Genomic DNA, 13956 nt, shown 5'->3' with positions numbered 1-13956 from the left:
ATGGGTATCCATGGTGCCTGCAATTCCCAGAATTACAACTGGACTTCACCCATGCACTGAACTGGGTGAATTCCATCTTGGTTGGAATGAATATTAACTGTGGAACAACATCTCTCACTCACAGGTGTGATTTTCCAGGTGTCAGAAATATGAAAATGGAATTAATAGACTACAGCATTAACGTGAACAAAAAAATGCATTTCCCCCTAATTCTTTTAATGTGGAAATCCAGCTGTCCTTAAAGCTATTGTGCTTCAGGATGTAGGGGAAAACCAAGTGATTTTTCAGATCTCCCAAAGAGGCAATAGCTCACCAGCAGCTGTGGGCATGAGCTGGATGCCATGGAGCAGAGGACAGGGTGGATGGGATGACAAGCATGGATGGGATTTCTTATGGGCAATCTAATTTTTCATGCCTCTGAGACATTCTTTGCCCCATAGGAAGCTGCACGTCTGTCCAGAACTGGGGCTTGAAAACCTGGCTAATGGAAGACTTGTGGAAACACCAAGCTGGGGTGATGAGAAGATAAATAGCAGGATGTGTTTGTTTGAAAACACCTGCATCATGGACAAGGTTTGAGACTTGTCATGAGGTCTGCAAGTGTGCCCTGCCTCCCCTTAGCACTGCCTTTAAATGAATGAGCACTGAGACCTTCAGTCCAGGCAGCGTGTACAAGGACACTGGGCATGCTGTGGAAAGGCTGCCAGGTGCTGGGTGAGAGGTTTTTTGCAGTGAAGTGTGCCAGGTGGTGTAAATGAGACAATGTGGATGTCATCCTGGGGCCCCTTTACAGATGTGCAGCAGGTCTGACTCTGGTACCGTGTTCATTCCTGGCAAGTTGAATCCCCACCTTGGAGCAATGGGTGCTGGAAAAAGCAGTGCCATTCCTAAGAACCTCTTGGTGAGGCAGAAATGACAGTGATTTAAAGAAAAATGAATTAAACATCCACAGGTCCAGCATGAACTTGGCTCTGGTGAGTTCTCTGTCATGCCGTATGCTGCAGTGAGTTCTGCCAGCATTTCTTTATTTTTGAAATATATCTTAAAATGAAATAAATGAAAGCAAAACTTTTGACAGGGCCAAAGACAATAAATTGTGCCACTGTAGGAACACAGAATCACCTTGCAGGGTCTGAACTACACCAGCTGTTTGGCTGCTGCCCACCTGCTTCACTTTTTTCTTCCCATGTTCGTGGCAGTAGCTGGAGAGCTGTCTGCAGTGGGAGATTGTATCTCTCACCTTCAGCCATTCTGACTTCCTCAGATGAAAGGCACTGTAGAAACAGGACTATTCTTAGTCTCTTCAGGTGTGCTTCAGTGCTAGCACTTGCTTTAGTCTCTGTGCTGGCCTGATGTTCAAAAGATAGAAGATGGCTTTCGTGAACCTGACGTATCCATGCAGAAGGGGTGAGTCTGATTTCTCTGGAGTTTTTAAACTCACACTAAGGTTACAGAACTGTGAAAGCTCATTACACAGTGCATTTTGTGGCAATCAGTTCCTAGGAGTGATTTTCCAATGCAAATAACTATCTTGCCGATAGAAAATAATTTAATTATGTGTAGGGAGCCTTCACCTAGTGAATGTTCTCCATAGTCCAATGTTATATAACTTCAAAAAAATAGGTGGATTTTGGTTCTAGTTTCTTCTGTTTCCCACACACCTTTACAGGAGAAATAGCTGTATCTGTTTACAAAAGAAGTTTACAAAATCAGCAGAAGAAAGCCACAGTGTGAGATGCAGTGGCAAAGGGCACAGGGCGGGTACACACACACCAGCTTGGGAACACCTCTGGGGAGATGCCCAAAATCTGGCCTTGAGTCAGGAGAGGGCTCAGAGGGGTTTTCTGTACCTCATGTGATTTTTATTCTGGGGGCAAGTTTCTGTCTTTGGACTGCAGATGCTTCCCCTGACAGCAGGTTCAGCTCTGTGCAGTTGCTCTGCTGCAGCATCCTCTGCTCCCCTTCCTCTCGATTTCCTCCCCCTGCACACAGAGAGCTGCAGAGCAGGAGAGGCTGCTGTCCCTTCTGGGAACTGAGCCTTTGGCTGTTCTCTGGCCTGTGGATTTTGGCAGTGACAGGAGAGCAGCCACAAAGTGTGTGTGGAGTTTGTGTTTCTCCACACATTTAGGGAGCACAATAATTTGAAACCCATCCCAGCCAGCTTTCCCACTTGTACTGTTGTGTAAATTACTGGCAGGCACCTTTCTTTCCACTTTGCTCAGGGCAAGCACATCCCTGCCTCTCTCTGTGAAGGCAGATCCTTGGGAAATCCTGGGGAAACCTCTTGGTGTGTGGCAGCCAAAGTCTCTCCACCCCTCTGGCTCCATAAAGGGATTGTTCAAGCTACTGTCATTTGCACTGTGGTGCTGAGCAGGTCCCTGCAGGCTCCCAGGGCAGGTGACAGTGACCTCAGGAGCTGGGTGGGCTCTGCTTTCCCCAGCTGGGCTTGCCAGCTCCTCAGGGAACCCTGCCTCTGCACAGCTCCTCTCCTGCTGTTTGGGTGGAAGGATGGAGAGTGCCCAAGATTCAGGGAAAGCAATTGCTCTGAAGTGGGAAATATTCTGAATGCGAGGGGGAAAAACTCAGCAAAACCACTTTGGTGAGTCAGGCAGAGGTCTATACCTCTGAGTAGCCTCAGTTTGTCTCTTGTTTGCATGTGTTTGAGGCCCCTAAGTTGTGGTGTTGCAAAATAACCCGAGAGAAATATCACTGTGAGGTTTGGGGTGCTGTCTCTCTGAAGACCAGTTTCAATCTTCCAGCCCATTTCAGCTTCTTCTCATGATCTAGAGGCTGCCTCAGGCAGTGAGAAAGCTGCTCTTCTCACTTTGAAGTTTCCTGAACACTTGAAATAATTACTTGATATGACAAAATACCAGAGTGGCATTTATTGGGCTTTCTTTGTGGTTGTTCATCCTCCCATGGAAAACTGTCTGGTTTATATTTTTAGCTGTGTATTTAATCATAGTGAAAAAGCTGGAGTGAGTCTGCAGGGCCCATGCCCATCTGTGGCCTCTTTGAGAAGGGAGGAGACCAACAGTGCTTGGATCTAGGCTTGGAGCCTCCCTCAGGTGCCTTTGAGCTCATGCTCCATAAAAGCTGTATTATGAAGGTTAGAAAAAATTCATCTAGTAGATTCTCTACTGGCAATTAAACCAGTTGAATTTTTTTTTTTTTTTAATGTCATTGTTGTTGCAAATCTTTCAGAAAGGACTTCTTGGGCAATTAGAACTTTTCATAAAGTCCATCATTGTTTTGATGGCACTTTTATAGCATTAGAAATTAGTGGAGTGTCACTGAGTTCTGTGGTCAAGCAGGAAATGAAAATAATACAGCCCACCAAGCAAAGGGACAGGAAAAGAATTTGGAGAACAAATCCTCTGTGGTTTTTTCTGCTGGGAGTTTTTGTTTGTTTGCTTGTTTGTTTTAATTGGGGGTTAGGTTTTTTCCCCTTTTTATGCTCTTCTGTCTTTCAATTTTTTGAGTCTATAAAATACAGCTTGGAGAATCACACTGATGGTTGAACAAATGCTAATTGTAGAATGACCATTGATAAAAATGCTCTCAAGAAAAAATCAGCTCTCTTCTAGGTGAAGACCTATGGGGTTTGGCCCTGTTGGAGAACTTTAATTGGATAAAAACAAAATTTTGTTTTCTGAATATTCTCACCTGTGGCCTGAAACGGCCATGTTCAGAAAAATTTATGTTAAATCAGCTCCTCTGTATGGTGCAATTATGGTTTTGTTAAATTCACAGAAGACAGCAGAACTGTAATGTGATTTTTAAAACACATTGTTTTCGGTGTTTCTGGTTAGCACTTGGTTTTTTATCTTTTTTCCACTAAGACAGTGCTTTTTTCACTTCATATGGGAACTGAGGCAGTGGGAGGAGACCTGAGTGTGTGAGTGGTTCACATCCAGGTCTCCATCAGTTCTCTGAGTATTAAGAATAACATCAATAGAGAAATAGCCATTTCTGAATCTGTGTATCAGCTCAGGAAGATTTGGGTCTTTAAAATGTCAAATGCTTTCCAGTTTTATTCATCATTAAAATTGCTGTGTATCTTTTCAAGCTGCAGAAGGATTTTTATTGCTTTGTCCTGGTATAAAAACACAACCAACTGGAGAAACTCCAGAAATAACAGTGGATTTCCTACAGGAGCCTGTGTGTAAAATCCTGATTTAGAAAGAACTGTATTCTTAGCTGCAGGTCAAATGCAGGACTTAAGTGTTTTACTTGAATGTAAGTTCATCTTGAAAAGCAGTGAATTGAAAGTGACACCTTCTTGCTCAAAAGAACCTGTGCTGTTTTGTGCTAAAAAATAGGACTACTGTAACAGCCTGTAGAGCCAACACAGCTGAGCTCTCTTCCTTCCTCTCTTAATTTCATTTTCATATCATTTCTCAAATTTCAGGCACGCTCAGCGAGGCTGCTCTTGTTCACTGATAGAACAGGCAAAATTTAGGCAAATGAAATTATATATAAAAACAATTTAGACTAACAAAGTTGCACAGGTGGCAATAAATGGGAAGAAAATAGTCCAGTTTAACTTCCAGATTTTGTAGTCCAGATGAGCACCCAGGAGCAGACTGAACCTCAAAAGCAGTGGCTCACAGTGTCTTCCACCACTGCCCAATTATTGCAGCCTAATTAACCCTGACTTTAATAATCCCAGCCTTGTGAGATGGGCCACAGTTGCTGCTGCCAAGTAATTTTTAGGCAGCTAGTGCAGGTAGAGGAGATTTACATACTGCTGTCAAGGGAAATTAAAATGTATTTTCAAATCATACACTTCACATGTACAGTTTATTTAGGAAAACTTCTTTCTTACACACGTATTTTGTATGCAAAATAATGTGAAAGGTGCAAAGAAGAAAGGTTAACCCACACTGAAAATCTGTAAGTTTCTGAGTAATTGAGGCAGTAACAATAATATTTGGAAAATCTACTGTTTTGGAGAGCTCTTCCTCTTGCTCCTTCACAGAAAGCATCGAAGATGATGATAAAAATGTATTTTTTGCCTCAGCTGTGGTCTTAGTTTTAGTACTAACAAGTTTTAAAATGTTCCTTTATTAGGCCCACTATAAGATATGTGCAGCTGCCTACTTGCACAGTCAACCATTTTTATGGAAATTGTTGGACAGAGTATTATTTCTTTTCATGAAAGTGTTCCTGGTTACAAGCACCAACCATGCAGATAAGGGTTCAAGAGATGCTTGCCTTAAATTGCAACAAAGAAACCTTTAGATTAGAGTCCTAGCCAGACTTGCAAATGGCATTAGGGTGGTGACAGCCCAAAAGTGCTGACCTGAAGAGCTCTAAACCCTGGGGTGTTTAGAGAATTGTACAGCACAGGCTGGAGGGACATCCCTAAGGAATGAGCTGGATAGAGCTGGTCCAGTCTTCCAGCTGGGAGTGAGGAGAGTATCCATCACTCCCTCCCTCATCTTCTGTGATGCAGGGCTTGATTCCTTAATTCCCCTGCTCCAAGAAAGAGTGAGAAGACAGGCAGAAGAATTTCATACATGTGTAATGTTACACCTTTGATAGAACCACACTGACATGGAAACACAGTTCAACACATTCAGTCTTTCTCTAAGTCTGATATTTGAATGGGTTCTTTTGATTTACATGTTTTAAAGTTGCAGGAGAAAGCCATGATGATTCCTCAGCTCAGGTAATCAGGAAAGTTTGTTGCTCAGGAATGGCTGGTACCTGAGGTAGTATCCTGGATTTCTGTTCTGGGCAGCATGTCCTCCATGCAAGAGCAAAAACTGCAGTCCCTCATAGCAGCCCTGGGCAGTCTGTGATGCTTCCAGAGGGAGGATTCATGCTGTCCCAGGCTGCCCAGGCTGCCAAAGCAGAGGAGCTCCAACAGTGATCTTCTGCAGGGTCAGGCTTCTGGCTGGGTACTGCTTTTTAACTACCAAGATACCTTCTAAGTTAGAAAGGTTATGAATAGTTATTTCAGTATTTGCTCTTAGCAACACCTTTCTGCTCACATATGCAAAAGGAAAACTGATGCAGCTATGACAAAAGCTGATGTTAAAAGGCATTCCCATGGTGTGGTTAGTTTACCTCTGAAAAGCTTTTCACCTTTTGTAGATACTGCCAAAGCTAATGCTTCTTTTGTTGTCAGTCTTTGCTAATGCTGGTTCCTTAATCTATTTTTTTTCTCCTTCATCTTTAAAGGGAAGAAAAATACAGAAGAGGCTTGCATTCACTGGAAAAGCATTGTCCTTGTCCCTATGGGACAGTCCCTGCAGTGTCAGGAGTAGCGGTGTCGGTGTCCTGGCAAGTGGCATTCTCCCACTGCTGGCAGTCCCATAGCATGGCACAGGGGTTAAAGACAGGACACACCTCAGTGATCCTTCTCAGGTGTGTTTTCTTACAGAATTCCTTGGCAGCAAAGTAGTAGAAGATGGCATCCAGGCAGCAGTTGATGTTGGCACACGTCATGGACACCTGGAGGAAGAGGCTGATGCTCTGCTTCATGCTGCAGCCCACAATCACGTGCTGCCTCACCAGGCACTGCAGGAAGATCCCCAGGTGGACAGGGGTGAAGCACACCAGGAACACCACGAGGTTGATTATGATCACTCTCAATGAGCCACTTTCTTCCACGTTCCTTCTGTTGTGAGTTTTGCAATTCCAAAGAATCCAGATGGTTTGAGCGGAGCAGAAAACCATCACTGCAAGCGGGATCAGAAACCCAAATATTTCCACAGAAACAATGAAGGGGACACTCCACGCCTGCTCTGACAAGTTGTGAAAGCATTTAATAGATTCCTTCCTGTGAAACACATAAATTGGGCTGCTGCAGATCCAAGCTGCTGCCCAGATGAAGCAGCAAATCAAGACAGCCCACCTGGGGGATTGGTTAGCTCGACCTTCAAACGGGTGCCTTATGCAGATGTACCTGTCCACAGTGATGCAGACAATGATGAAGATGCTGGTGTAGGTGTTGACAAAGTAAAGAGCCTGTATGAAGGAGCACAAGAGCCCAGGTGCCCAGGTGATAGAGTAGTAGAGCTTTAACGGCAGTGAGAGCAGCAGCAGGACATCTGCCAGGGCCAGGCTGATCATGTACACCGAGGTCTTGGTCTGCTTTCTCCAAAAGCAGCAGAACACACACAGGGCCAGGCTGTTGAGAGCCAGCCCAAGGATGAAGGTGGGGATGGAGATCCCCAGCTGCACCTTCCATGCCAACCTGTCAATGTCTGTAAAATTGCAACTCTCACTCCCATTGCTCATTTCTGCCCTGAAATGACAAGGAGAGCGGGTTGGAAATGTCTAAGACTAAATGTGTAAAACTAAGATACATTCAAACACAGTTCTAGATTATTTTTGGTTTTGAGCTGGACACTGTCTGTTATGGAAAGTGAAACCTTTCACGCACAGAGTTTTCTATTTCCAATTTGACTGACTTGCTGTGTTACAGGAGAGTCTGATTCTCAGGGGAAAGTAGTTAGCATCCCCTGATTACCATCTCATGTATAACAATCCCTTCAGATATTGATGAGACTGACTCCCCCAAACACGTATTTTCAAAAAACTCCATAGACTACTGGCTATCTTTAATAATTTGTACACCTGTTGAAATTTCCCTAACACTTATGCTTAGTTTTGCTGCTACACAGAAATTAATGAAATCATTATTCCATATTAAGGTATGCTGACCTGATAGCTGGGATTTTACTCCTATATCTGAATCCCCATGCATCAGCTTTTGCTGATGTTCTTTTACTGCACTCACATTTATATAATATTTTAGTTTCATACAGTGCTTATATCCAATGCAGTGTTTTAAAAGGTCAGCTTAAGAAGACTAATCTTTTATCTAGGTGCAAAATGAGTAAGCGTGTTTTTCATGCTTGTGCTTAACTTTCAGCGTTGCTTAAATTTGGGGCTTGCACTTGAAATTTTAAATGATCATCTTAGATATTCAGCAAAGATTAGCAAGGGGAAACCATGGCATCTTCATAATACAATTCTTAAAAAAAATTAATTTGCCTTGAATGTTATCACTGTTCTTAAAAATATGCATATGTTTTAACAAATTATGCCTTAAAAGTGCTTTTTATAACCTCTTTTAAATCAAAATCTCAAAAACTTCTAATAAAGCAGAAAAAATAGGTAGTCAAAGTTCCCAGTCCAGTTCAACCAACCAAGTAGCTCAAAAGAAATTTTAGGAGTAAGTGAAAATGTTTTAAGAAGAGTTTCATTAAGAGGAGAATCTTTGCTTTGGAGGATGAAAAGTGACATCTCTTAAGCACTGCCAAATGGAGCCAAACTTTGCTAAAGAAACCAAAACTAACTAGTGAAAGATGGTTTTTTGTGTGTATGGCTGAAAAAAAGTTGTTGGGTTTTTTTTTTTTTTTGGTCTGGTTTTTTTTGGGTTTTTTTTTTGTTTGTTTGTTTGTTTTTTAATAGAGAAACAGAGAACAGCTGGGGAGACAGCCTTGCATTTTGCCAACTCTTATACCACTAATTTCACAGGAATGCTGACATTGTGCTGGAGGTCAGAAGTGGGATGGCTTATGGGAGTGATAATGGAAATAATTATATATGATCACAGAATGCACTCAGAGTTTGACATGCTTCTGTTAGTGAAACAGTTATTTCCCAGCTCAGACTACAGAGAGAACAGGCACATAAAACTGAAGGTGCAGCTCAGTTATTGTTATGAAGTATGGATGTTATTAGTGTGGCTGGAAAAGGTTCAATCTTATCTATCTGTTGGAGGAAAGAATAACAAATGTGATTAAAGCAATTCTGTAACAGTTGAGTCTAAGCTTCACACAGGTTTTTAAAGAAAATTGCTAAATAAGTCTTGGAGAGCTCTTACCAGACTCTTATCTTTGATGAAGTGCCTGCTTTTTCCTATAAGGGAAAGGCTGGGGATTTTAGGTACTTGCACTTCAGAAACAAGTGAATAGCACTAGAAAAAACAGGGTTTAGGACAAGGGCTGTTCTGTAGGGAGGGAGATGGTTGCCAGAAAGCTGATGAGGACTACAGCCAGACTGGGTGGGGGTTACTGAGGGGATGCACTGCACCCAGACTGTCCTTGGCTGTGTGACCCCACTGCAGGAGTGACCCCTGGGGAGGGGCTGGGTGCCACTGTCCCTGCAGAGAACTGGGCTGATGCCTTAAGGACTGGCTTTCCTGTTTCCCAGATTCTGCACTGCATTAGCGTGTAACTCTGAACTTCATATAAAGTGTTGGCAAGTTCTCCTCACAGCTCAGTCACACAAAACAATCCTTTTCCAGCCCCAGAACCAAGGACACTGCTGCAGCTTCAGCCCAAAAAGTGCAAACAGTGAATTGAGGAGAGAATCTGGGAGGATGGGACTGCAGCACCTGGAGCTGGAATTGGACAATGAACCCCAATATGGAAATGGACCAAAAGTGATAAAAGTGTGAAAACTCCAGACCCAGGGTCCATCTTGGGTGGAGCCAGGGCTGGGCTCTTGCACTGCCCAAGGTGAATCCTTTGAAAGTCTTTTAAATAAATATCTACTTTATTTCTTTTACATTCTCTAGCCTCTGTTCCAGAGAGCCTCTCAAGGCATCAGGACAGAGCCAGGTGATCTGGACTGTCACAGTGCTGTTAATTTAGGAAATAGCAAAAGAAAACTGGATGTTTTCAGTGGATTTATCTGTCAGAAAAGAGAGCAAAACAGAAAACATTGGTTTGGTCATCAAGATGAGATTAATTCAGTCCATTTGAGCCAGCAATACATGGCAGCTACTTGGAAAATCACATTTGTGGTATGTGAGAAGTGGGAAAATCACACAAAAACTGGAGCTGAGCTGGTGCTGTGTGTACAAGGGATCACTCTGGGATCACTCAGATGATGTTGTCACCCGGGGCAGGACAGGGAAGGGGACATGGGAACACCAGCTTTAGTGTGAGCATGATGTCCTGTGACCAAGGGCACCCATCTACTCGAGGAAAAAATCAGGTGACATGAAACATTTTGGGGTAGTGACAAGCCCTGTCAATCCAACACTTTGTGTACTTTGTAAATGTATCAGAAAACTGTGCATAATCACTCCAAAGTCTGAGGTTTGGGGCTACTTTTATTGTATCTCTAGCTCACTAAATGCCTTTTCTTTAGAATTCATTGGTACCAAATTACCTGTAGCATTACTCCAGAAAATTATTAATTTCAAGAGAAGAGCCTTTAAATCGATAATTGTCTGATTGTCAAAAACATGGTGGTTTTTTACCCTTTCAGTGTCTCAAATTTAAAATTCACACCTTGAGTAATCCACAGTAATTGTTTGCAACTGTTCCAGACTAAGTAATGCTTGAAGAATCTTTTTCATTGGCAAACAACCTTGCAGTCATTTCATAAGCATCATCTTTGCTGCATTGTCCAAGTTATTAGTAAAAAGACTGGTAATACTCATCTGGAATGATACTGAACTGTACCAGACACATCTTTCCTATAGAGCAGACACTGATTAGAATCTTCATGGGTGCTCACTAATCATACATGGATTTCATACTGCTCATGTTTCCTTTGCTTATGAGATTTTCTTTAGAGGTAGCGTGTAAAGTCTGTTTCCCCTTCCTACACCCCCATTTCTCTCTGCTGACAATATCACAGAGGAAGTCAAATTATTTCTATTTCACTCATTCTCAGATTAATCTGTGCAGGTTTTTAACTTACCACTGACTTGAACTCAGCATGCTTGAAAACAGATTCTTTGGTGGGTGATTTTGATATTTCTTTCAAATACTAAAACCAGGATTACAGATCTAGTTTTTCCAACTCCTTCCTTTCCATCTTCTTGAGAGAGGTAACACTTTTGCTCTTTTCCAATCTTCTGAGGAAAATTTCTCTCTCCTCAACAGGTTTTTTGAAGGACTCTCCTGTGGCTTTAGGATTGTTTCAGACAACTCCTATAAACCAAAAGGTAATATAAGAACCTGTAATTAACAGTACTGAGAAAAGTGTGTCTTAGCTAGTCCAGCCTCTGTGTCATTGCTGCTCCATTTGTTCTCAGTTTCTCCTGCTGAGGATTTTCCTCTTTCTTTGAACTTTTAAAATATTAATTAGGTTTCCCTATAGCAGAAGCTCGTGGTTTAGTGAGCAGCAAAGGTATTCTGACCTAAGAAATGAACAGTAAGGTTTTACAGTAATAGCTCCAGGAGGTGGGTTTTTTTTTTTTGTTTTTTTTTTTGTTTTTTTTTTTTTTTTTTTTTTAGTAAAGCAGAATTCATGAATGGTTTCCTCTTTGCAGTTTGGGTCTGAGTTCATCTGGCCCTAGATGGGATTCACACAAATGTGTGTGAGAGAATAGATTAGAGATGTTAGACTAAGGGTGATCTCCTCCATGAAAGCTTCACTAGCAAAATCATCTTTTGTTTACATATATTTCCTAGAACATTATTCGTGCTAGATACAAGTTATTCTCTTGTGGATGTACTGGAGAAGAGCAAGATGGCTCAGTGCAATGATGAGCAGCAGGTTGCACTCCTGCCATATATTTAATCTGTAGCTGGGTGATTTCTTAACTTTTTTTTCTAAGTATTTTGGTTACAACAGAATGGATTTATATTTATCACTAAAGCAGAAATCTTTCTTTCTGCTCTAAGCTAAACAACGTTGTTTGCACTTTATAAGTAACAATCAACTAACCAGCTTGAAAATAGCATCTAAAATCAATGCTGCTATGAAATTGTTGGAAATATAAAAGTCAATAACTAAGATAAAAATTTCTTTACCTGAACCCCAGCAAGTGGATCAGCACTATTGCTTCAGTCCAGAGTATGAGCGTGTTTTCTGACACGGTGCCTTAATTTTGTAAGCGGTACAACCACATCCTTCTTTTCTTCTCTTTTTTTTTTTTTTACCTTAACATAAACTCTGTGCCTACTTACATAGGCAAGTAGAAGTGGAAAAAGTGCAATGATTTGACTCCTCAGCTGTTTCCAGTCAGTAGCCCAAATTAGGGTGGCAATTTCTCTCTCAAGCCAAGGGGCTCAGCCTGGCCTTTTCCTGGTGTGATACAGATGAGGAGTTTTGTGAGCTTCTGCTGGCTACCTCCAAATTCCTAATTATTCCTTGAGCTGGGGAGAACCTGGAAAGTGGAAAACTGTAGGGGAGGTTGCAATAAAAATAGGGTTTCTTCCTCCCAGTTTCTGCTCCATTTGCATACTGCAGGTCAGTAAGTAGTGAAGCACTCAGAGGTTTTTGAGAGGTACAGCTACTTCACACACAGCTGCTGATTTGTTTAAGGGGGATGTGCCATTTTTAACCAGTTCAGGTGTGTGATTCATAACTGCACACGAACGTTTATCTGTGAGAGGGCTGAGGTGCACAGGGCAGCAAACAAGTGAGCAAACTCCCATGTGAGTCGCACAGCAGCCAAAGCACACTTTCCTTGAGATGAGCTTCCAAGGAAGCTTCTGGAGCCTCTCTGGCTCGAGTGTGAAACTCACTCACTTGTGCTGACAGCCCTTCTCCTGACTTGAGGACGTGCTGCAACCCTTTGCAGAAAAATACAGGAAGAAACCCAGCTCTAAGTGACAGTTTTCAAATTGCAACCTGGCCTTGGAGGTAATTTTATCTTTCTGGAGAAAAAGGAGCATCAGCATTCCTACCACAGGAGTAGAAGAAAAAAACTTGCAATTTTCCTCCTCTCTCTTTTAAAAATGGGATTTGGAAAAAAAAAAAAAAAGCAGAACCCTAAACAAAGTTTAGGTAAACCTCCTCAGAAAATTGTGTGGCAGAAGAAATGAAGGCAATATGATTCATATTCATAGCATTTGGGAAACACTTTCTGGAATTGGGAGGTTTCAAGAGCTTTACAACTTCTATCTTCTCAGAACTGTGGTCTACCTCCAACTCAGCAACAGACTGAAAAAAATCTGGAGTCACAGAAAAGAAACCTAAGAGTGCAACTAAATATTACCAGAAAGCAAGCATACTACAATTCTGAGTGACTTTGAACAAGTTATTCTGTGCCACGCTGCAGCTGAAATGGAGTTACTTCTTTATTCTTCTCACCACAGGCATCCTCCAGACTTAGCTTAAAAATGAATTTTAATACTTTGTGCTGCATTCACTCCCAGCACTACCTTCATTCCTTGTGGCTCTGTGAACTTACCACTTAGTATCACTTGATGCACCAGGCCTAGACAAAAAAAAAATTCATCATTTCTGCACACATCAGCCTCATGTTTGCTTAGCTGGCAAATTTTTTTGGGATACATGTGGGTTCACCACTCATAGGTGAGCAAGTCATCTGTTATTTGTTGGTGTGCACATAAACCAACTTTTTGTAGGTTGGCTTTTTTGGCTTAAATGAGGACAACTTCCATCTAGAGCATATTTAATGAGGGCAAGTTCTGAATGACTCAGTCCCAGGCTGGCAGACACATTAGTGGCTGAGAAATTAGGGCTTGTTTCCCCTCTCCTTGGTGGTTGCTTTTGCACTTTCTCAGGTGCTGTGCATGAATATGCTCAGCAGGAATTATTTCAGTGAGTCCTTTGTGCTCCAGAGCATTTATAACCCAGCACTGCTGCTTGATAAATGCTGTATTTTGGGGACCTGGGCAGTTGCATGACTCTGAGGTTTTCAATGGGAAGGAGAAGGCTTCAGGTTTTGTTTTTAAGTAACCACTGAAGTGCTTTGAGAGTGTACTTTTTGTGCTACCTAGAGACAGGAATCTCAACAACTTTATCTGTTTCCCCATATTGTGTAATCATAATCAAATGGAAAGGAAGTGTATGACCAGAAATTTCATAATGTTTATGGGCAAAGATGAGTAGGGTTTTTTGGTTTGTTTTCTTTTTTTGTTTGTTTTTGTTTTTTTTTAAAGTTTGCTGAACTTTCTCTACTCTTTATCCTCTTGGCATCATAAATGCTGCTTTTGCTAATTCAGGCACCAGCATTTGCTGTTTTCAAGGAATCAAAATCTCTTTCAGAGGAAACATGTGCAA

The 13956-nt window shown here is 41.9% G+C and overlaps 1 protein-coding gene and 1 long non-coding RNA gene across 2 annotated transcripts in view; one reads left to right on the top strand and one right to left on the bottom strand.

Moving 5' to 3' along the window:
- LOC306806575 overlaps positions 1-13956 on the top strand; it is a 222926-nt gene that overhangs the window by 20641 nt on the left and 188329 nt on the right. The gene's annotated exons all lie outside the window — the stretch shown is intronic.
- On the bottom strand, positions 6070-11778 carry LOC306806563 (G-protein coupled receptor 55-like). The gene is made up of 3 exons (XM_079315416.1): positions 11736-11778; positions 10678-10910; positions 6070-7258 (listed from the first exon to the last, which is right to left on the bottom strand). Exons 2-3 carry the CDS (start codon positions 10695-10697, stop codon positions 6244-6246), a joined length of 1035 nt encoding a protein of 344 aa, XP_079171542.1. The 5' UTR covers positions 10698-10910; positions 11736-11778; the 3' UTR covers positions 6070-6243.

The sequence above is a fragment of the Erithacus rubecula genome (genome assembly GCF_903797595.1).
Source record: "Erithacus rubecula genome assembly, chromosome: 11".
NCBI classification, from domain to species: domain Eukaryota; kingdom Metazoa; phylum Chordata; class Aves; order Passeriformes; family Muscicapidae; genus Erithacus; species Erithacus rubecula.
This window is presented reverse-complemented; position numbering and strand designations above follow the sequence as displayed.

Coding starts and splice junctions, on each gene's coding strand:
- LOC306806563 (XM_079315416.1), bottom strand. CDS start 10,697: ATGCTGAGTTCAAGTCAGTG. Junction 7,259..10,677: donor ATGCTGAGTTCAAGTCAGTG/GTAAGTTAAAAA, acceptor TTGTCATTTCAG/GGCAGAAATGAGCAATGGGA.